This window comes from Molothrus ater, chromosome 2 (genome assembly GCF_012460135.2).
Source record: "Molothrus ater isolate BHLD 08-10-18 breed brown headed cowbird chromosome 2, BPBGC_Mater_1.1, whole genome shotgun sequence".
NCBI lineage: Eukaryota > Metazoa > Chordata > Aves > Passeriformes > Icteridae > Molothrus > Molothrus ater.
This window is the reverse complement of record NC_050479.2, coordinates 23,640,092-23,663,623: the sequence shown is the minus strand read 5'-3', so window position 1 is coordinate 23,663,623 and position 23,532 is coordinate 23,640,092. Positions and strand designations below refer to the sequence as shown.

General features: G+C 37.8%; 1 protein-coding gene across 2 annotated transcripts in view; it reads right to left on the bottom strand.

Annotated features, from left to right (window-relative positions):
• Positions 1 to 12,624, bottom strand: part of PRKX (protein kinase cAMP-dependent X-linked catalytic subunit) — a 56,179-nt gene extending 43,555 nt beyond the window's left edge. For both annotated transcript variants that reach the window (XM_036389272.2, XM_036389282.1), the window contains exon 1: positions 12,210 to 12,624. In XM_036389272.2, the coding sequence (XP_036245165.1) occupies positions 12,210 to 12,393 (184 nt within the window). In that variant the 5' untranslated portion in view covers positions 12,394 to 12,624. The remainder of the gene's footprint in view (positions 1 to 12,209) is intronic.
• Positions 12,625 to 23,532: the final 10,908 nt, after the last annotated feature.

Sequence of the window (23,532 nt, the reverse complement as noted above, 5' to 3'; positions counted from 1 at the left end):
TCAAATCTTGAAAATAAAACAAAGTCCACTTTTTTCCCTAAGAATCGACATTTCCTTTCATATTTTCTGTTATTTCACTCTGCTATTTCACTCTTCATCCTAGGTATGTCTTCATTATACATTGAATTTCTCAGGTAAGCAACAGACATATACACATGCACCCATTTATCAAAACTCAGGTTAATTTGTTCTGTTGTTTACTGCCATAGTTGCTTCTTACTTGTACTCTACAATTCTCTCACCCGATACAACCTCAGAATTACCTGCACCTCATCTGATACACTTAAAACAAGACCACGGTCAGTAGTAAAGGAAGTAATGAATAGCAAATCCAACACCACTTTGATAGGATAGATTCAATTACAGCTAATTGAATTCATGAGCTATGGTTCACACGCCAAGAGTACTTGATGTGCCCTTTGTAGACCGTATTTCTCCAAAATTGAAACATCATTGCTGAGGGTCACTCACTACTATAGCTGACACAGCACACAGCTCAACAGAAATATATTTGTTTTCAATTTAAATAACAAACAGTTCAATATCATTTATAATTCAGAATCTACATTTAAGGAAACAGAACACAAGCTCAAAGCTGCTAAATTCAGAAGGCAGGGACAGAATTTAAGATCAGAAATAAACGCAAATCTATCTGGGCCTGCTCATCAGCTCATATTTAAATCAATTGTAACTGAAAGCTACTGGTGATCTGATGGTGATTATATTATTATCCATTAACACTTTTTACAAAAGGTGAAGCATGTTAAGTTTTTGGTAGCAAAGCTAAAAGGCATATTTCTTCCCTGAAGACAGATGAAATAGCCAAACAAGAAACATTATCAGGCATATTAGGTATTTACTGTTACTAAAGCTTGTTTCAGATGCTTGCAGATTTCCTAGGAACAGTCTCAGGAGACAAAACAGAGACTGATGAAATTATTGTGTCATATATATGAGGTCCTCATACGTCGCTAATGGAAGAAGAAACTTGCACTGCACTATTAAAATACACCTCCTCACAAGGTACCAGAGGAAAGCTCTGACAATGACTAACAAAATTTCAAACTTCTTGACATAAAAACTAAATGTTATCCTTTGTAGGACGTGCTAGTACACAAGCTAAGTATAATCAATGCTTAAACAGCTAAGTACCTGTTTTCACTATAGTGCCCTTTTAAGTCAAGTTTACTTTCAGTCTTTTAAATGAGGTCTGTGTACAACATACAAAACTCCTTAGGGATGACTGTACTTTATGGCAAATAATTAAATAGTTTCCACCCTTCCCCCCCCCCCAAAAAAAAATATAATTGTCTGCTTATAAAACTTACAAAACTATGCTGTGGAAGGCTCTCCAAAGTGAAGTGATCAAACACAGTATGGCTTTTCTCCTTCCCTCAAGTGGCCTTGCATTTCTAGCTGGCTCTTTTTTTTTTTTCCTGTCCTATTATTACAATCAGTGTTTAATTCTACATCAAGATTCACATTTCAGAGAAGCAGAGGAGGCCAAGCAACAAAGTTGTGTTTGTTCTCAAACAATGCAGCTCCTAACATTTCTACCAAAAATGAAAGCAAATCGGACTAGAAATCTCAACTATCATGGGAGGACCTGGAGTTCTGAATCTCTCCATAGGTATTATACCCAACTGCCAATAGGAGATTTTTCCCCCTTGTACGAATATTTTAAATGCCAAAACATACAAAGATTAGAGAGAAGCTTATCAATATATTTTATTACAGGGCATAAACCATCCATATTTCACTCAGGAGTGCCCAACTTGAGCATTTCAGAAAATCATAAAAAAAGCACCACAGCTCACTTACTTCCACATGAATAGATGACCCTGCAGACCCAGTATGACCTAGCAAAAACTACACATTCAGATTCACTTATCAAATCTAGAACTAGTAACATCAGTTTCTTCACTTACAATCATCTAGAATATCCAACTGTGCTTCTAGCTACACTTTCACTCAGTTCTACTGGTTTTGCTCTGAAAAGCAGCAATTATCCAGGAGATACAAGCCCACCTAAACAAAATGGAAGTGTCTCGAAATAGCATTAAGCCCCCTTCTCCCTTCTTTTTCCAACATCATTTTTAGTAGGAATTTGAACATTCTGTGCCAAAAGTATAGCCTCAGATATGCATTCATCTCCACTGCCTGCCAACCTCCTCCCAAATTATTATTTTGGTAAGTCCCCATTTCACCAAGAACCCTCTTTTTTAAAATGCAAATAGCAACCACACAAAGTCAGTAAAATTCTAAAAGAATATTTAACACAGAAGTGTAAACCCTGTCTCTAAATACTATGCCAAAGCATTTCAATTGCAATTCAAAGATAAAATTAACTATATTGCAAACTTTTATCACCCAGGTACACTCATGGGAAACTCTTAAAGCAATGTGAAACAGGTAGATACTAAGCTATGAAACTAGTAATTTTGAAACCAACTCCTGCCTTATCCTTAAGTTAGCTGGGTTTACCTGCAAATGTGTCAGGATAAAAAAAAAAAAAAAAGAAAAAAAAAAGACTGCTTGCTGAGACACTGATTCATTAGTCACAAAACCAGTTGTCTTCCTCATTTATCATTTCACAGTGTTGCCTCTCTACTTACAATTACCGTGTATTGCAAGCTCTTCTCGACAGATCAAGAATTCACTGATAAGAAACATCCCTTGCAGACAGCAAAATCATATGTATTTCATGTTCAAAATTGTTTTAAAAAAATTGTTTTCACATAATTATGCCATTTCAAACAAACTGGGCTGTACTCTGTCTAACCCTCAACCAACAGTAATTTAGGAGCACTGAAAAATTTAGGTCTGCCTAAGAACCAAGGCAGCAAAAAATTATCACCACTGCCACCACAATAAATCTTTTACTTTACAGTAAGTCAGGTGTTGCAGATAAAGAGTTAAGATAAATCTAGAAACCCTTCACATATTAGAAGAATATAATTGATTTTCCTAAAATACTTAAAATTGATAGATGTCACAAGCTTTACAGCATCAGGATTGGATGTGCCCCAATTTGTATCTATTTTTCAACAGATGAATGTATAAAACCTGAATGAATGTGTAAAACTGAAATGAAAAAAAAATTGCAAAACCTCTTTTTTTCCCCCCCATACGAAATATATCTTCATGTATTTGAAAATATTTTGCACCAACTGTTAGGGGTTTTTTCAGATTCTTTCCAATTCTCTTCCCAGTTACTTTTGCTTTTCCTTCTAATGGCTCTGTCTGGTAGGACACACTCTTTCTCACAGCTTCTTCCCAGCTGGCATTTGTAGCAAAAAAAAAAAAAACAAACAGAACAAAACAAACCCAACTTAATCAAGAAAAACTTTCCATAAACAAATCCAAGGAACCACAGCTACTCACTGTAAAAGGTAAAAGTACTAGAAAAGATGTATAAAAGCTTTCAAACAAAATAATTTTAATTATGGTGCAATACTGGGAAAATTTTAGAAATGTTTTTTAAATTTATTATAACCCAAATTCCACTATTTCCAAATATATGAAAGAATGAAGAATTTCTACAAATATGGGAATTAAACTGTGTTGGTTACTAAAAAAAGGAGGGAAAAAAACATTGCTGCTACACCATAAATTCTAAATTCACCACTTCTGAGTGTGACAACTGGGTGGTTTAAATAAAGACATACTGCTAAAGTTTTTAAAGGCCTCGGAAAGGTCACAGAAGTCAGGGAGAATTTAATGGCCTCAGAATGCAAACTTAACATAGTGACATGCAACTTGAAAAATTTTCATGAAAGAGGGGACAAGAATCCCAATTCAGAAACAGACTGACCACCATTGTCCTCACTATTCTCCAGGGACAGACAACAAGTTACCCACTAATTTTCCTGAAAACAAAGAAAAATTTTACAATGTATACTCTGAAGTTACTTTTGGCAGGCCACGAAAATTGAAACTGTACAGGCTATCATCTCCTGCACCCAAGAGCTGCAGGAAGCCACTCCAAGCTGGCAGGGAAGAGCTCTGAGGCTAGAAGACTGTCATCAGTTTTGGGGCAGGTGGCACAAGGAGTCTGCTATTATAGCAGCCAAAGTTGAATATGAACACAGTCAGCCACCAGACCCTCCAAATTTTTCTATTTGCCATACATACAGCTATTACAGTGCATCCTCATTAGCAGATCAGCAAAGTAAAAATCTTATACCGCTTTAGCCTGTTGTTGGAAGAGTCTGTAGAGGGATAGTTCCCTTAGCATCTACCTAAAGCATTTCAGAGCATTTAATTTACTGACTGGAGTAATACCTGACAGGCATAAAAGGCAGTACTAACTAGACATTTTGCTTCCATCCAGAGAGCACCCTGCACCTTTAACAATAATGGCAGAGTCATTTCTATTAATATTTCAAATTGCTCTGAGTCACCATATTCCCCTAAACAAACATAACAACACTTTAACAAATACCAAGAATGCTCTGTAAGAAGCTACATTTTAGCAAAGAACAATTCCAAAACTCATAAAAAACACAGCATAATGGCCAACTCAAACTGTCATTTTACAGGATTTTGGTAATCAGCCCTTACCTCTCTGGAAGGAATCATGAAGAATAATGAAGAAACAAACAAACAAGAAAGCAACCAAACAGAAAACAAAACAAAAAATTCCCACACCTTGGCACCTTCACCTGATTTCCTCTTGTATTAGACAATGTCAGATGTTCTATAATTGCATTTTCCAGGCAAAATAATTTACCACATTGCTAGATTTAATGCTTTTAAAAATATGCCTTAGACAACATCAAGGCTACATACAAAAAACAACAAGTCTAAGTCACAGGTTACAACTGCTGATAATTGTTAATAATATACAGCTCTTCTGCTCTGAGTTACCTTTCTCCAGCACTCCAATAAACACAAAATATAAATAATTACACCTGAATATACAAATTGCATATTAGAATCAAATTAACAAATAATAGGTACATGATCTCTCATGCAAAATTAGCTCAGAACCAATCCTTTAAGGAAGTAAAAAATATACCAGCTTAAAAATTAAATAAAAAACCTGCTCCTACATATTGTAGGTACTTATGAATAGTTTCTAGAAACAAGTATCTGGTGTGAGAGCCATTCAGAAGCACAAATATGCTGACAGAAAATGAGCAGAAGAATTACATATTCTCACTCTTCCTCTATCAAGCTGCAGAATAGTAAAACTTAAAATTTATGAGTTTGTGTAAACTTAAATATATATACATATTAACACACATAATGTATATATGTATATATCCAATATAGAAAGCTGTGGGTGATACTCAAACCAAATATCCAGGAAGAAACAAGAGCAAAGTTTTCACATAAAAATTAGTCTCTTGATATACAGACAAGATAACGGGCTGGCATAAGGGCTATGAAATACTCTCCCTAACAAATAAAGAATCTCAAGACTAGAAAATCAGATACTATGGGAATGGTTCCACTGGCCAGATCAACCCAGCAGACAAGTCTCACATTCCATCACCACCAGTAGCATACAGAAATAGGTTGTACCATACAGTTCAGTGACATGAAAAGGATGCTTCCTTCATTTATATTTAATGTGCATCAGTTGGCAATAAATAACACACACACACACACACACACACGATTTGTCTGATTTGAAACGTGTTGAAGCAGCCCTATCGATCCCCTGAAGAAAAAAGATAATACATTTACACAAAAGTTATGGTCAATCAATTAACAGACCACCTAGCAACTGCTCCAAGCTGGGATGTGAGTGAAGAAACTGGCCAGAAGAAAAAGGGCAGCCAAGTGAAAAGTTTTCATGACCAAATTCTACAGATCACCATCTTTGATCCACTCCAGTATTAAAAATAAGGGTTAAAATCCATATTTTACACAAGAAACGAAACCAGTGCTCTAATGTGAAGTGCAAACAGTGCAGCTCACAAACCGAATATTACTAGCAAAGAATGTTGTATGATATATCTCTCCCTTCTTTATTTTTTAAAAAAATAAATCAACATTTGTTCAGTCATTTGAAAGACAGTCTTTCTATGGGAAAGCAGAAATAGTCTAATTTTGAGAATTGCTCTACCCTAAATATCCCAGGTGCACACTAACAGACAGTATTCAGAAAATTTTATGTACCAGTTTGAAGCTGCTAAAAAACCCTCTAAAATATTGCACAGTTTAAAGGATGCTTTCCCAAGTAAACATAACATGTTAAATTACTCCTGAGTAGTACAAGGTAATACTGAAAATGTTTTACACTGGTAAGTGTCAACAGTAGGGGAATTACACTGAGCTAAATAATTTGGTTAAAAACAGCTTATGCCCAGACAAGACCTTGGAAGGTAAACACAGGTTCCTATATTTACAAAAAATCACTCTTCATTGCTGTATACACCTCTATGTCTCTCATAATAAACAAAACAGTATATAAATTTCACCACACTTGTCTTTTTTTTTTTTATTTACACTGACAATCACCTTTAAAAGTGGACCAAACCAGGATTAAACACACTTTGAGAAGGGATTGGTTTTGCTAAGTTTTCATTACATGAAAGCCAAAATACCAATGCAGTCATCTCCAAAAGGCTGTTCTCTCTGTCCTCTACAAGCAGTCCAGACATGCATGCTCAAGAAGCTAAACATAGAAAAAAATTGAGTCAAGCCCTAAGAACCTACATGCTTTCAACCCCTAGCACTTTTAAGTTCCTGTTTCTTCCCATTGAAAAAGGAAAAAAAAAAAAAAAAAGTTAAAACCTCAATTTCTCTGCAGGTTTCTTATCTTCTTCAGTTTAGGCTAAGACAACACTTAACAGAGGAGTTTTTCCAAAGTATTTTCACCTGGTAAATCAGGTTTTTTTAAGTGTAAACTTGGCAGGGGAAAGGTATGGTGTTGGGTGCTTTTGATGTTGTGGGTGAGTTTTGCATGCTTCTTATTTCTGAAATATTAATACTGGTTGTGTCCCAGATTATCTGATTATTTACATTGCAAAAAGCACTTCTGGGCATCTCTGGGCTATTTATAGGACTTTACAAATTACTTATCTTTAAGAAGCATATTTGAGTGTTGAAGCCTATTCTATAACACACTGTCAAATTCATAACATCAGATAAAGAATACTGAATTTCTTTGTGCAATCAGTTAAATATCTAAACTAGATTCAGACAAAAGGAACAGGTGACAGGCAAACACTAACAATTTACCTCAAGACTGATTTTAAACACTGAAGATAGAAAAGCAGAAATGTGAACTTTCAATTTTCACATGTTCAGACTTCTTCCATACACTCTCACTTTTCTGACCTCTCTGAAAGATAAAAGAGAATACTTGTTTCAATCCATTTTTTTCCATCCTAAAGAGAACAAGAAACTTATGGGAAAGAACCTGTTGCTGCCTAATCTACAATAAACACTATGGTACTGAAATTCACCTCAGCAGTGGATAACAGGAAAAGCAAAGGAAGAAAGCTGAGTCTCACACCTGGTCATTTCTCTCTAGAACAGCAGCTATAACAATAATGATTTATTTTGGGACAAGTGTCATTTTGTGGGAGGTAAAAATAAAGTAAGAAATACAGAGAGTGAAAACAAAATTCAAGTCATTTAGCTTTATGACTAAAGCCTCAAAGATGTACAAACGTAATGGTGAATTCAGGTCACCATTACAGTCACAACATTCAGACCATGTTTTCTTTCAAAACTTGTGGTATTCAAGAACATTGCCAAGTAAAATCATGGATTATTATATATCATCTCAGTATCAAGAAAATGTGACAAAACAGGGAAAAAATGCTCATACATTCCTTAGAAAATTTAAAATAGGTGACAACCTTGGTAGTGAAACCAAAAATAACACTTAGTAAGAAAGTGAACTAATTTAAGCCTCCAAGAAAAGGAAAAAGCCACCAGCCTTCTTTTCATGTAAAGAACTTTTCATGTAAAGAGCTACTCTGGGGCACAGTTTCTTACTTAGACAATTCCCTGGCATTAGACTACAGCTGCGTACCTACTGTCATGCTGACAGAATGCCACTTGAAATATATTTGGCTAGCATATTTTGTGTGTGAACATAGAGAAATTAAGTATTTGAAAATATGTAGCACCTCATTTTTCCCATGAACTCCTTTAAATTTTCCCATGTGCATAAAAATGAAAATACTGGTATGCCAAATTTTTTATTCTGCATTTGTTTAGTGTAAAGCACTTCATGGGAAAAGTAGTTTAAAAGAATCTTTTTGCATAAAAATACTCTAATTAAAATATTTCAACCAATTGAACAGATTCGCAACTCCAAATTTACATTTACATAGTCTGCTATGGAATTCACTGCACTTTGAAAAATGGACAAGAAACAGATCTCAAAGGAGAGAGGATAAGAAAAAATTTGTCATCTTTCACCTCCTGGTGTTCTCTTCCTTCTCCCTTTTCCATCACTATGCATTTCAATTGGGAATGTAACACTTTTCCCATCTTTATGTACCCAAAAACAAAGAAGTACCTTCTGGTTTTCCTATATTACTTATTCTAGTTTACCTGAATTACCTTTTCATTATGGCATAATTAAAAATTTAGTATCTCTATTTCAAGATACGTGTCAGGTGTCCAACTGCAGGCACTCTGGCTTCTGGAACAGGAAGTCTGCCCATGTTAAATGCCTATCACAACAAAGGATGATTCAGAAACTACGCCATTAGTGTTCAGTCTCCCCTTTTCACTGACTTACAAGAAGTTTGAAATAGGTTCAGGTAAGCAAAGGTCACGAACTTTGAATGAACATGGTGGTCATGGCATATAATTTTTTTGTTTCTGTACAGCACAGAACTAACTCAATCTTGGCACAGGTGAGTACGTAGATTCACTGAGATTCACAGAGTATTTCAGCCTGGCCTGAACAGCAGTTTCTGAGTGTGCTGAGCAAACATTTGTATTTCAACCTCCTTTGAAAGGAAAATTAATTCAAAACAAGATGAGGACAACCAAGCACCTTCAATGGCTCCAGAGCAAGAGTGTTCAACTTTCATACAAGGAGACTAGTTAAAAAACCCATATACTTCAAAGGTTCAAAGCCACATGTTCAACCCCTCAGGAAGTGCCTTCAAAGAAATATTTTTCCTGTTTAACTTCTCTTAGTGCCAGAAACCAGTATGTGTCCCAATCCTGTGCCCTCCCCAAAGCCGTAACTTCACTTTATCAACTAAATATTAAAGCACTTCCCTCCAAAGCAAACTTGTATTCCAGACTCTGCTCCAATTGCCTTTTAACAAAGAGCCCACAAACACTCAAACAAAGGCTGAGTCCTGGGATGCTTGGGGGAGATAAATGTCCTCTGAATGATTACACTAAACCGTACTTCCCTTTTGCTCTTCCCACCTTTACATGAAGTTCTTTGCTAAACCAGGCAGAACATCCCAACAGAAATCACAGAAAACACATGTCACAGAAAATCCAGCCTGCATTATGGTGGTCAGGTTAACAGAGAGATTTTAATCCTCTGAGACTATGAAGGATACTTAAAACAGTAGCTGCTATATTCAAAGCAGGTATTGCGGTCAGCTTTTTTTTTTACATGGATTTTATTCCATCCTCAGAGAGAAGTTGCATAAAGTCATAGATGACTACAATGTCACAGACACCAACACAATTCTGCTACCTTAAATATTAATCATAAACAGCTGCAAGAGCATGGAACTCACCTCCTTATTTTGACTTTCAACTTTCTCAAGTTGATAGTTTCCATGGCCATAACTATTTCTAAGCCTGGGTATATCTATAAGCAATGATTCTAGTAAAAAGGAGATACCCAAAAATTACATAACAGGAAGTTCTGGTATGTCCCCTCCCATCCCCAAACATCTCCAATTATCTCAGAGCATACAGCTTTCAAGAACATCAGCAGAAAGAAAATGGTTATCCTTATCAGAGCAGTCAAACTGCAGACTACTGTAAATTGCTGAAGTGAAACTGATGACTTTAATGCCATCTATTTGTGCAAGGAGATCAAAATGGAGGATAAGGTAATACTGACTTAAACCACTGCTAAAAAGAACTGTAGATATACTCTTTCAGTACACGTGATATAAACCTACAGTGTACTTAACTAACTGAATTAAAAAAGGTCAAAGCCATGCAAAAAAGTTTCTCAAGCTAAAAAACAATTCCACTCTACTACCCTGCAGTATTTTGCACTGATTTAACTTGCAGCCCATTTAAATCAGGTCTCCAATGCTTCATGCTAGCAGGTGTACACAGAGCTGCCCAACCTCAGGCAGACTTAGACCTGACTCAGATCCCTGACTAATGCACTACAGAAGCATTAGTGGGGCACTGCATCTTTTATAAACTTGGACACTCAGAGCAGGAACTCATGTGTTCAGTTTCAGTATCACTTTAAGGCTGCAACATTGCATCCTAGTCAGGAGCAAGATACACAGGCATGTCACAAATTCATTTTTCAACCAACTTAAGCCAGCTCTGTTTCTTTGACAATGTAAGGCCTTATGTATTTATCTGTGCACAGTTTTATACCTCTCCAGTTTTATCTTTTTTTATTTTTATTTTCCCTATTAAATGACCAATGACACAGTTCAAAAGAGATGCAAAGAATGGTCATCTTTTGAGACAGAGCTATTTGAGAAAAAAAGAAAAAAATCAAGCTGGGGAAGACAGAGAATGAAGGGACACTACATATTCTGTCAGTGCCTTGAAAGGCAACTATCTGCTCCTTTTACCTTGTATTTCTTTCTCTGTTTCTTCGTAACAGGCAGTGTCTCCCTTTTTTTAAGTCTCTCTTTAAATCCTGTGGAATCACAATTTTCCCTTTCCTTAGCCTCTAAAGAGCATCTTAAAGAACACTCTAATAAAGGTATACTGCTTAAGGTTGACACCAGGATTACTGCCACATTTCTTCATTGGCCGCAGGAATATTTCCATGACTACCCTGTCCTCTTTTAAAATTACTATTTTTCTGCAATCTGTGCTTTACTTGAAGCCTTAATCCTCAGTGATGACTACTGCATCCACATGGTCATGATGTAATGAAGAAAAGCAACCACTTCTGGAGGGAAAAAAAACATTACAAACCTTTCAAGAAGTCTCTTAATAATCTCAAATAAATTATCAGTAAAATGTCTGCCCACATTTCAAATTGGAGCACTATCTCAAAACACAACGCACTTCAAGTGAAGATAATGCATTCTTCATTAACAACAACACTCCTGTGCCTTCCCAATTCCATGTTTAAAGCCATTAACTTCACTAAGAAAGGGTTTATATCACACCTTTTTGGCTGAAGAGAGCTTAGGGGAAATTAAGATTTACATCACATTACTTACTGGAATAAATATATCCAAAATAATTTCACAGCCCTATAATGAAAAAGTGAATAAAACTTCCATGTAGTTGAACATACAAGCTTTCAAACCAGATGCAAAAACATATGCAACTGTCAGTATGTTCAAATACAATACAGAGATACAGCACACATGAACACCACGAACTTCACTGATGTTTGAAATGCCTATTTATAAGGCACATTTACCCTACAATGCCACCGATTACAGGCAGCTTTAGTAAGCGTGGTACTTGTGAGATGAGACCTTACCTTCTACCAAAATTCTACACACGTAAAGCATCTTTGCATCAATATTCAGGGCAACGGCGTGTCGGGGGTTTGACATACACTCACCTGCATTCGGTTAACCTGTTTGATCTCTTCCCTGGCCCGACAGCTAATTTAAATGATGAATTTTTTATCATGATGCAGGTAAATGAAGTTAAACCAGATAAACCAGGTTTTATACTAAAAGGTCTTTCAGCTTCAGCAGTGGCAGTACTCCTCCCAGAGACAAGCCAAACCCAGGTCCGGGTGCAGGCTCGTTCCGCTGCAGATCCCGCAGCCGGGGCCGTACAATGCCCACAGCCTCCCCCAGCCCCGTAGCCCGGCTCCCGAACCGCGCGGAGGCTGCGGCGCGTCCCCGCCAGCCGCCCACAGGCACCTACAAACACCGCAGGCAGCCCAGCTGCCCTCACACCGGCCAGCGGTGGCGCGGCGGGAGAAAAGGCAGCGGAGCGGGGAGGGGAAGGCGGAGAGAAAAAAAAAAATACAAAAAAGAGGGCGCTGGGGAAGGGGGCAGCCAGCTGTTCGGGCACCTCCTCTCGCCGGGCACGGTCGCAGACGGGCACCTCGGCAGCTCCTTTGTTCCCCTCCTTCCCGCACTCACCCACGGTGGCCAGGGTCTCCAGGTCCTCCAGCTTGTAGGCAGCGGGCTCGAGCGCGCCGGGCGAGCCGGGACCGGCGGGGCTGGGGGCCGGCACGGCGGGCTGAGGCGCGGCCATTCCCGCCGCCGCCGCCTCGCCGCCGCTCTTCGCCCCCATCTTGGCCTTGGCAGCGCTGAAGGCGTCCATAGGGCCGAGCGGGCGCCCCGCGGCCGCTCAGCGCATGGAGAAGGGCGAGAGGAAGAGGGAGGAGAGGGAGCGGCGGAGACGCAAAGTTTCAGTCTTCAGCAGGCGGGGTGGCTGCTCCCCAGGGCTGGAGCCCGCTGCCGCGTCTGAGGGGGCGCGCAGCCCTTCAGCATCGCGGCCACAAGCGCCGCGCCGCCCGCCGGTGCCCGCAGTAGGCAAGGACCGCCGCGCAGACAATGGCGAGGGTGCGCCCAGCCGCGCCACACGCGGGGCGGAGGGCGGGGTTTGCCGCTGCCGCTGCGGCACCGTCCCGCTGAGGGCTGGCGGGGCGGGGAGGGGCCGGGGGAAGCGCGGCCCCGCCGCACAGCGGGAGGGCGGCCCTCGCCCCTCGCCGCGGGCACGGCCCGGAACCGTGTGACAGCCCCGGTGCTCTCTGCTTTCCTTCCCCACCCTGCGTCCCGCCCGGGGGCTGCGCGGCTGGGCGGCGGGGAACGGGGCGCAGGGAAGTGCGGGCGGCTGCCGCGCCTGCCCTGCGCTCCCTCAGTGTTGTAGGGACACCTGGGACGGTCCCGTCCGCTCCCCGCAGAAAGTTAAAAATGAGCGGTGGGGCCCCCTCGGCTGCACAGTAACAGCCCTGGGAGGAGCTGGTCTTTCCCCACGCGTGGGAGCGCGCTCGAGTAGCTCCCCCCGCACGTCCCAAAGGGATTGTCACGCCTTATTTTACTCCCCGTTTCCAAGCAGGTGTGGATTCCGCACCGGTCACAGCGCGTCCCGCTCCAGCCTGCAGTGTTCTTGTGGCTGGGGATGGCTGGGGGTAGCGCTGGGCTGCGCTCGGCCGAGGCGAGCAGACACCCGCCTCATGTTGCAGCAGCAGCAGCAGCAGAGTACCGAATATAGCTCCTTCAGAGCAGCCAAGAAACTGTTGACGATTATGCTGAAAGACAAGGCAAATTGGTGTGTGAATCAAGTCACTGTAAAGCGTGCACATCAAAACTGGGAAGGAAATCCTAATATTTTCCATTCCTTTTTCTGGCCCAGTTTTACCCTATTCACAGCTACTACAGTGTGCTCCTGTGAGCAGGGTGTCTGCAAAGCTGAGCGTAAATGAAGTCACACGGGTGGCATTTGGCATCTCCTTTTTATTAAAAGTGACATGATGAGAATTTAAGGCTTCTTAGTTTCTGTGTGGAGTAGGTTCAATAATATTGAGAAATGTGTGTATACAAAAAAAGTGAGTACAAATATATAAATTATTAATAAGAATTACAAATATATTTACATTTATCCTGAATTTTAAGGTATCCTTAGAGTCCAGTTTATAGTCATAATATCAGAGAATGTAAAATGCATTTTTATCTCGTAGCTTGTTGACTTGAAGGGCTATGACTAACTCAAAAAAATCATTAGGTCATCTCTGCTTCCTGTCAGCCTTTGAAAAGTCACCAGTCAAGGAGGATGACATCACTTTTCCTCCAAAATTTCAGATTTCATCTGTTAACTCTTTGGAATGCAAGTTTTGCCCATCTATATTGCTTTACTACTTCACTGCTTTACTTCCCTTTCTGCTTCTTTACTGCAAGGTTGACTGCGCACTAGAACAGGTCACCCAGAGAGATTGTGGAATCTCCCTCACTGGAGATATTCAGAAACCATCTGGATGCAATGCTGTGCCATGTGCTCTGGGATGACCCTGCTTGAGCAGGGAGGTTGAAGCAGGTGACGCACTGTGGTCCTTTCCTGCCTTACCCAGTCTGTGACTATGTTCTCTACATTCTATACCAGATTTACCATGGTTTAGGCCTTGAATGATGTATTTTGAAGATTCCTTAAACTGCAAATTGTAAATGTTCTCGCAAGCTGAAAAATTTAATTTCTGTTTGGTCAAAAGGTAAGCAAGCCAGCAAAGCTCTTTTAACAATGACTGATTTTTTTAAGATAGCAATTTGAAAAATACACATCAAAACATTTAAAAGAATCTTAGTGTGTCTAAAAATCTAACTTTGTTTTTCTAGCCAAATAATTGCAAATTGAGAAAAAAGATTTAAGCTGTATTTTGCTATTTTCAAGATAGAGTTCTTTAACTTCAGTCTAGCCAAGAAAATTGATATTTGATCTTCCTGAAACCTTTCCTTTTCGATTAAAACTAAGAAATCATTCACTTCTCAGATGATAAAAAGGGCATAAAGTATTTTACTTAAGGTATTGATTATCTTCAACTGATATTTCCATTTATGCTACAAATTTTACCAAAAAATGTTTAAATTACTTGCATTCAGGACCATAAAACTTTCTTTTAAAGAGCCTCCTACTGCCATGCTTCAGCAGTTGGTGGCCTGTATGACAGCACCCATTCAAAAGAGCTGTGATTCAGCAAGGCTTCTAAGCACAGGATTAGTTCCATTTGATGCAGTGTCTGTTCTTAAGATTTAAGTTTGCTTCCTTCCTTTGCGTGCAAGGCATTTCCTAGTTGTAGTTGTAACAACATAATTGCAATGTTTATATTTAGAATGTCAACATATTATTAGCGTGCTTTGTCACCTCTCTGGAACCATCTCAGAATTTATCTTGCAGATACTGATTATTATCCACAATACTTCAGGGAAAGAAAATGTCCTTCTTTCTACGTACAATGAGGTTGAGAATCAAAGCTCCTAACTTCATAAATTGCAAGTCGAAGTAGAGCTGACCACTAGATTGCAATAATGGATATGAAACATAGTTTCTTGCCCAATTTAGGCCTAATTCATAGGCAAGCCAGCAGCCCTATATTCCTCTTTTCTTTCTTCTTTGCCTCTAACTTAAAATGTCACCTTTTGGTCTCAGGTACTTTTTGAATAATCTAGGCTTTTCCCTTGCTCTCGATAATTCATAGTTCTCAGTTTTTCACTTTCTCCACACATGCATTAGGTGCCTGATGCCAGGTTTCTTTATCTTAAAACAATTTACCCCCTTTATATTTCTAGTCCTTCACCTTACAGGTGCTTACACCAAGGGTTAGTTCTATTTTCATTGTCTCTTAAAAGTACCAGATGTTAGAGATTAATCTTTCCAAAGACAGTTAAGATCTTTTTAAAAGAGATTTTATTTAGAAAAGCCCCCCAAAACCAGAGAACAGTAGTATAATTGATTTTGTCAATTCATTATTTTAGTGAGGGCTTAGTCTTCTATTTCAGTTGCAAAAAAATTTCTGTGTACTTATATTCCTTTATAAACTCAGAATTTTCAGGGACCAGAAGGGTTCCAGGTGTCAATTTGGTTGTTCCCTGTGGCCTTTCATATATGTGCATTTGCCAAACTTCAGCACATAAAAGCACACTGGTAGTTAAATGTTTATTTGGGTCCTAAATCACTAACTTTCCTCCCATTCCTTCCTTTTGGTTTGTAGGTTGTTTTTTTTTTTTATTTTACCCCAGGAAACCTTTAGTTAACAACATAAACCAATGGAAAGGATAACAAAACTCTACCTATCCATGAGTTGATATAGCAGATCCTTTTTCATTCATTTTGGGGGAACCTTGTGATACACATTCCGTGCAAATGGAATATGATTTAAGCACCTAACTCTCTGGGAAAGGAATCAGTCATTTAAATGTCTCCATAGCTGCAGACAAAAGTGTCTTTCCTGTAGTCTGAGGAGGTTTGCGTTTGTCTTCCTGAAAGCCTGCTTCTTTCTTCTCTGCAAATATATAATTTTCCTTACAAATCTTGTTAAAGCATATATTTACCATCACCATCACAGTAAAACTACTACAACAAGATTTCAGGAGAACCTGTTCAAACCTGTAGGGAGGAAATGGAGAAGTCCTTCAGTGGTGGTTATTACTAATAAATAGCTCCATATCATCTCCTTTAGTCACATTACATACGGTGCCTAAAAACGTGGGACTGCTCTGAGGAGGAAGAATAACTAGTAAAGATAATTAGTACTGGTATGTGTTTTTCATTTGTTTTGTTTTGCTAAAGAAGTTCATGATCAGGCAAGTCCTATGATGTAAACCAGCACCCTTTCGTACAAAAAACCCGGCCTGGACAAAGGAAGGGGGAAATTATTCCACCCATCTGAAGCAGTTCCTTCATAGTATGGAAATAAGCCTATCTGTATAACGAGCAATCACACAGCATGTAAATGTACCTACACCTTCATAAAGCAACTATTGCACTTTGATTTGAATATGATTATGTTTAACATTTTTTTAAAAGCATTTAAATTACGATGAGCATAGTGGCAGTATCCAAATGAGAATTTCAACACAAAGAATTTAACGTTGTTGCCTACATCCAAAACTGTGTTTCTGATGAATCTTGCTGAGTTGATTCCTTGCTTCGGAAATACATTGGTGTAGCCAGTTCAAACATGGAAATGCTGTTACTAGGGTGTCTAGACTTTCTGCCCAGTCTGAGCAAGTTTGTGTCTAGCTTCTGCCAAAACTAGATTGAGATCTGGAAACAAGATGTTGCTTTGCCTACATTTGCTGAGGAACTTGTTCTGTTAAACATTCTGAAGGTTTATCTCACATACATGCAAAACTGCTACCCTCACAAAAGTAAGTTGTGGCAAATTTTTATACAAAAAAAAAAAAGTTATAGGAACACTGTCTTAGCTGGTAGAAGATCCTGAAGTGCCAGCATGCTGGACAAGTTCTTTGAAGTCAGGTGGTGGTATTTGCTTCAGTTCAAAGATAGAATAAAGTACCAATGCACTAGGACATCTTTTTGTTCATTCTTTTCCCCAGACAAGTGTCCATTGACATGGGCATATCTCATTTTGAATATTCAGGGTAGTATGCTGCTTATAGCACTCATCCAGGAAATGGGAAATCCAGAATTTTTGCTCTTAATTGTATGAGAAAAGCTCTCATTCTGGCCTCCCTTCTTTAGGCTACTGAATGCAATTGTAGGACCTATTCTCCCTAACTGTGCATTACTACTTCACAAATACTCCATATTTACTGTGTCAATGAAAGAATGTGTTTGCTACATTGCTGTGTGGAATTCTGCAAAAGTTGAATATATCAAATATAATTCTCTTCACATTTATTTATACAATTTATAGTATGTAGCTGTAGTGTATTTTTACAAATTTTATCACATTCTGCAAAAATTTGTATAAAATAATAAATTCCAGAAACAAGTAAATTGGTTTGAGCTTTTGAGCTTTTTTTTTGCTTTTTTTTTCTTCCTGGCAAGATGTGCAATGTGAACTTTATAGCTTTCAGGGTAGTCAGACAGAATAATAAACTCTATCTGTTGCTGCCAGCTTCGGGGAATTAAGCTATCTCAACAATGAGTTCTCATTTAGATAAATGTAAAATTTCTGTGACAAAATATTTTTTCCCCTGTATTTAGCATAATTAAAAGCCTTTTAAATGAAATTGCAAATGTCTTTTTTAAGGTGTTTTTATCTAATGCATGAATAGAATAAATCTTTTAATTCAACATTTTTAAAATCTTATTTGGTTTCATATTGTTATCTTCATGTACAAGACTAAGGATTTGGTGAGAAAAAAGAAACAGCTAAAATCTTCCTCTAGTCATGGGTATCAAGGTGAGAATGTTTTCAGGCCTCAGAGTGCATCGTATCTGCATTGATTTAGCATCAAATTTTCCCCATGTCACAATTTATTTGGGCTTCAAGTGTGGTTCATTTTAACCTGATCCAAATCCAGGCTGCCACAGCTCTGTTGTTCTCCTCCCTCTCTCGCATCAGCACCCACGCCCTTGCTTTTGTTTTTGACACTCAGGGAGCTTCTTGGTGAGCCAGTTCAGGAATTAGTTCAGGGAATCATTTATTAAATAAAGTTATTGGGGTTTCTGGCCAAATCACTTTCCCAAACCCTCACGATGCACAAGGTTTTAGGGCATTTACAGCTGAGCCAGACTGCATTTCTATCAAGCTGGTTCAGCTTTTTACACTTTCTTTTGCTTATGCCTTTACTGTTTCATACACTGACCCTCGAAAAAAAAAAAAACCCAGCACTTTAAACACTTCATAGATATACATGGCTGCAGCTGATATTTTTTAAAGATACCTTAATTCATAAATCTTTTGCAAACTAAATGATTTTATGCTTTGCATGGCTAAATCACTACACAGTGGTGTTGAAACTGGCCATAAAATCAGAGGTAAGAGATGGGCACCTCATTTAGATTGTCAGATGGTAGGTGGTATTCTGGATTCCTTTCTTTGATAGCTCTATCAGAAAAAAAGCAGTTAGATTTAACTGACATGGGTTCCAGATGAGAATGTCATTCTCTTTTACATCTATAGCACTTAAAATCAGCTGAGCAAAATCTATTTACTTCCAAAATTTATTTACTTCCAGCTTAGACAAATCTTTTCAGATCTTTACAGTTTATCTCTAAAACAAAGATGAAATCAGAGCCCTCAAACTTTTACAAATTGTATACAAAAATGTTGTATAAATATTTATATTCATGGGTAAATGTAAGCAATTCTTGTTTTTTTTTTTTCATTGAAGGAAAAATGCTTGAATGCATGATAGCTACATCTTTAAAACTGGAATTGAATTACTAAAAGGAAGAACATTATCTTTTAAATACAACAATATGAATTATATGTTTATTATTTGTAACTGGTATCTTCTGCTGTGAAGTAATATATTCTTAATCTGTTCTTAATGTAATTAAAGTACTATAAAGAATAAATTCATTCTGTATTGTCATGCTTACCAATTTAACACTTCAAGCTGGCCTAATTTATACTTTTATTGTCAATTAATATCCTCACAGAAACATGGGTTAAAGCAGATAGAAAAGCCTTCCAAGTATTTCTACTTAAACTCTTACAATCTGATTACTACCAAAGCGGAAGAAATGGATTTTAGATTTCTTAGAATTCATTTTTGTACACTTACATGTGAAATAAAATTTATGCATTATATTCAAACTCTTTTTCTGCTAAGCAAGTATGTTTTGCTGAACAATTACAAAGTGATATTAACTGTGATTCATTCATCTGTTTACAGTTCAGTTCATGAACTGTTCAGTACATGAGAGTCATTGCAGACTCATTAAGCAAAGTATTTAAGCACCTACTCAATTTCTGTTAGTTTTAGGCCAGTGCCTAGATTCTGTTAAAGCCAATGGAATTAGTCATAAGGTGCAGTGATTCAATAACTGCTGTTGAGTTACATGCATGGTTAAAGTCATGCATATACTTACATGCTCTATGAACAGGAGCATAAACCAAAAGCATGAAACTGCTCAAGCACTGAAGGTGAGAAGGAATCATATGTCAAATATATAATGAAAATAGAATAAAATGAAATTTCTTAGGCATCATGCTCATTTAAGTATGACCTTCAGCCAAAAAAATAAAAGCATTGTGGCATTTAGGAAGCGTCAAGGGTCGATTTAATATAGGATCATTATAGATCTGTGCAAAATCTAGGTTATGCCCAGGCATATATGCTACATAGCTGCTCACAATAACTCCTGAAGAAGAAGGGCAATACCATAAATTTACATATGAATTCGTTTAATGGTCTCACTTTTTTTTCTCCTTTATGGTACATTTTATATTTTTTCCATTGCATATTACTTTGATGTAGTATAAAACCTGCAAAGTAGTCAACATAAATATTAAATATTACAAATGTTGAGCAATACAGAATATGAATGTAGCTGAGTTCAGCAGCATATGAGCAACCCAATTGTTCATTGATCTTGCAAAACAACTAATTACATAACTTTCCTACTATACTTAGCAGCTGATCTCTGGCCTTTGAGTCAACTTTGTGTGTGTTGGAAGGAAATGGATAATTACTTTACATAGCTGGAATAGATCACTCATTCATAGTTTTATTAAGGATGAAAACTTTTATAAAGCCACGATTTGTCACACAGGCATTCTTCTTTTCAGGTTTCAGACTTAAATAATTTTACAAGTTTTATACAGATGAAATTAGGATTATTTAATTAAATGTAAAGTCCAAGAATTCAAATTCAAGCCAACAGCATGTCAGGAGATAGCTTACTGCATCAATTGATACACTGTCAGTGCAGTTCCCTGCAAGTCTGAGGGAATGAGGAAGACAGTATCTTGAATCGGAGGAAATATTGATTTAGGAAGAAAAGATGCTTTAAGTAATCTAAAAATAATTGCAAGCATTCTTTTCCAGCTTTGCTTTAGTATATCTAGAAATCGTCCCATCATTAATAAATGCACTTTATTAAAGTTTTTACCCAGTGTTTTGCAAAATTTCTCAATATGTTTATCTATCTATTTTTGCAGTGATTATTTTTCATCATCCATTCATCTACTTTTCATAGTCACAGGAATGTTTCTGTGATGACAGAGGCTTTGCATCAGGTATAATCTACATACACTTGGGATTGGTTTGTTTGCTTGTTTGTTTGCTGTGATTAGTTAACAGTGACATACTTGAAGTATTGGAAAAATGCTTGCTTAGATACTGATTCCAACCTAGCAGAAATTAACAGGAATCATGCACTTACTGATGTCTGAGATTAGTGGATAATATATCAAAAATATGTATTAATTTTGTAAAAGAATATATAATTTTGGAGAGTCTCAGATTACAGGAAAAGGATCTTTGTTGGTATTTCCCTCCAGTTCTAGTTTTTCTTTCTCTCTACGTGAAAGAGAGTCATATATATACAATTTATTTTACTAAAATATCTCTGGCATATATTTTTATTAAAAAGAAAAATAACTCAGTTTTTAACTTGGGCTGCATTTAACTACTTCGTAGATCCTGTAACAAGGGGATAGAGTTTTGATCTTTATTTTGTTATTCCTTTTTTGTGACTGTTACTATTCAGATTCTTGACTGCCTTAACTATTTTATCAGTGGTGCTGCTTTCATGAGTATAAGAGTCATGTTTATGTATTGTGGGTTTCTTGTCTCTTTCTATTTTTAGAAATTTTTTCATCAGGCAGGCAAGCAATCTCATTGCTTTCAACAAGGTTCATATCTCCCAATGACACCTGTACAGTTGCAAAGGTTACTACTCAAAAATTAATAGAAAACTCTGCCAGATGTCTTCACCTTTCTCATATTCTCCATTACAAATGGTTCCCACATTCATTATAAGAAAATCCAATACATGAAAAATGAAATATGTAAATAATAAGTAGTAGCAGACATATCGGCCAAGGAGAAATAATGTTTTCTATTGGAAAGAGTGCCATATGGGGTGGGCAGGATAGTGGGGTTGGAGCAGCACTTCCAGGTGTCATGGCTAAGGAGTAAATCTGCTGGGGGCTTCTGAGCCTTGGGGCAAGATTTTTGAAGGAGAGTGTTTGTAGAGTTTCCTTTTTCAGCTTCCTTCTGAACATCTAGTGGGGGAACAGCAGATTTACATTTCACTGGGGACTGAGAAACCCAATCTATAGAAACCACTGAAGACAGAAATTGGATTTGATCATACCATGGCTCATGCCATGACTTTCCTGGACAGCTCTGTCCTTTTCCGGTACCTTAGGAGGAATGGGTAATAAATGCACATGTGGAAGTGCATGACTATATACATCTGTTTCTAAATCTAATGGGGAAAAAATAAAGTTCTTTAGCAATGATTTAGCTAGCTTCATCAGTTGTTTTTAGTATCTGCATTTGAACAGATGGAACTTGGAGAATATTGAAAGGAAGAAAATTACTGTAATGCAGAAAGAAATGTGGGTAAAGTGATATAGGGATTTCACATAGAAATAATGAAGAGAATAAAGTTCTTCCCTAAAAATGCTAAGGTGCAAGTTTTAGGGTACAGATGACTGTAACACTGGTGAGGTGTTTCTGACTGAGCATATGCTCTTTAGTTTGGACAGCTGATCACCTCATTTTTCTATCACTAGTAATATTTGGCTGCCCCAACCTGTGCCCCCCAGGACTGTTATGTAGGAAGAATGAGGAATTTAATGAAGGGGCATGCATGAGGTTTTCAGAAGTTAGGAATTTAAAAGCTGAAAATGTGAGAATCATATTGTGACAGTGCTAGAGATAGTGGAGTAAAGAGGCTAACTTGGACGATGGAGACATCAAATGTTTCTGCAGGTTTACTCAATACTCTTCTATTCTGGAAGAGTATTGAGTACTATTCTACTATTCTACTATTCTACTATTCTATTCATTCTATTTGGAATGGAGTGAAAGTTACATTACTGCTGGTACCTTTTTCACTCATTATAAATATTCAAGATCTTTACTAGTGTAGTGGGCTGTTCTATTAAAATTTTGGTTTTAGTGTTTGATTGTGAAAAAAAAAGCCTAAAGATGACTTGCACATTTGAGAGAAATATGAAAATACTTGATAATATGATTTTCAAGATTCAGTGAGAAGTGGTTTTCACTAGATGATTTGAAGAGCATGGGTAGCATTTATTTGGCAATATTACAAATAGTGCATATCTTAATCTCATTACATTACAGAGGATTTTTATTTCTTCAAATCAGTAGTTATTTGCTGAACATAACATGAAAACCTTGATAATTGTTTGAAGTTTTTTGAGAGAAAGGTTTTGACTTTAGATCAGGTCCAAAGGTTGAAAATTTAATCTCGCCAGCCATACCCAAGGACTTTAGAAGGAAAAATCTTTAATGAATTGTAATAGAATCAGATCACAGCTTTTCTTGGATAAGTCCATTTAAAATGTGTTTCACAGTTTGGTCTTGTTTTATGAAATCAGTTATATGCATTTTCTGTTTAAGCTTGTGTATGATTTGGAGTCAGTAGGAACAAAAGAAACGTTAAAGCGCTTTGTTGACTAACAAACAGTTAAGTGCATACTTAACAGTAAGTGCTTCACTAAATTGAAACTCTGTGGGAATGATTCAGGCAGAAATCAGCAGTGAATTAGCCCTGGCTGACCATGCAGAAGGCGTCAACTTAAGGCCTTAAGAAGCAGAATGCTAAGAAAGAAAACATCTAAATATGTTATGGTGAGAAGCACAGGATTATGGGTTACGTTAATATAGGTTAAGTCACAGTCTCTAAATAAGGTTACGTGTTAATGATTGGTTAGTTGGTTTTCTGTGTATAGTCACGTTGTTGTTCATAGGTTCTTCATTCTGTTACCAAGGTTGTATAATGTTCCGTTCCCTGTAATATTGGTCTTCTGTTGGCTGCCCCCCACAAGGTGTTACCTCCTAGGGCTACTGT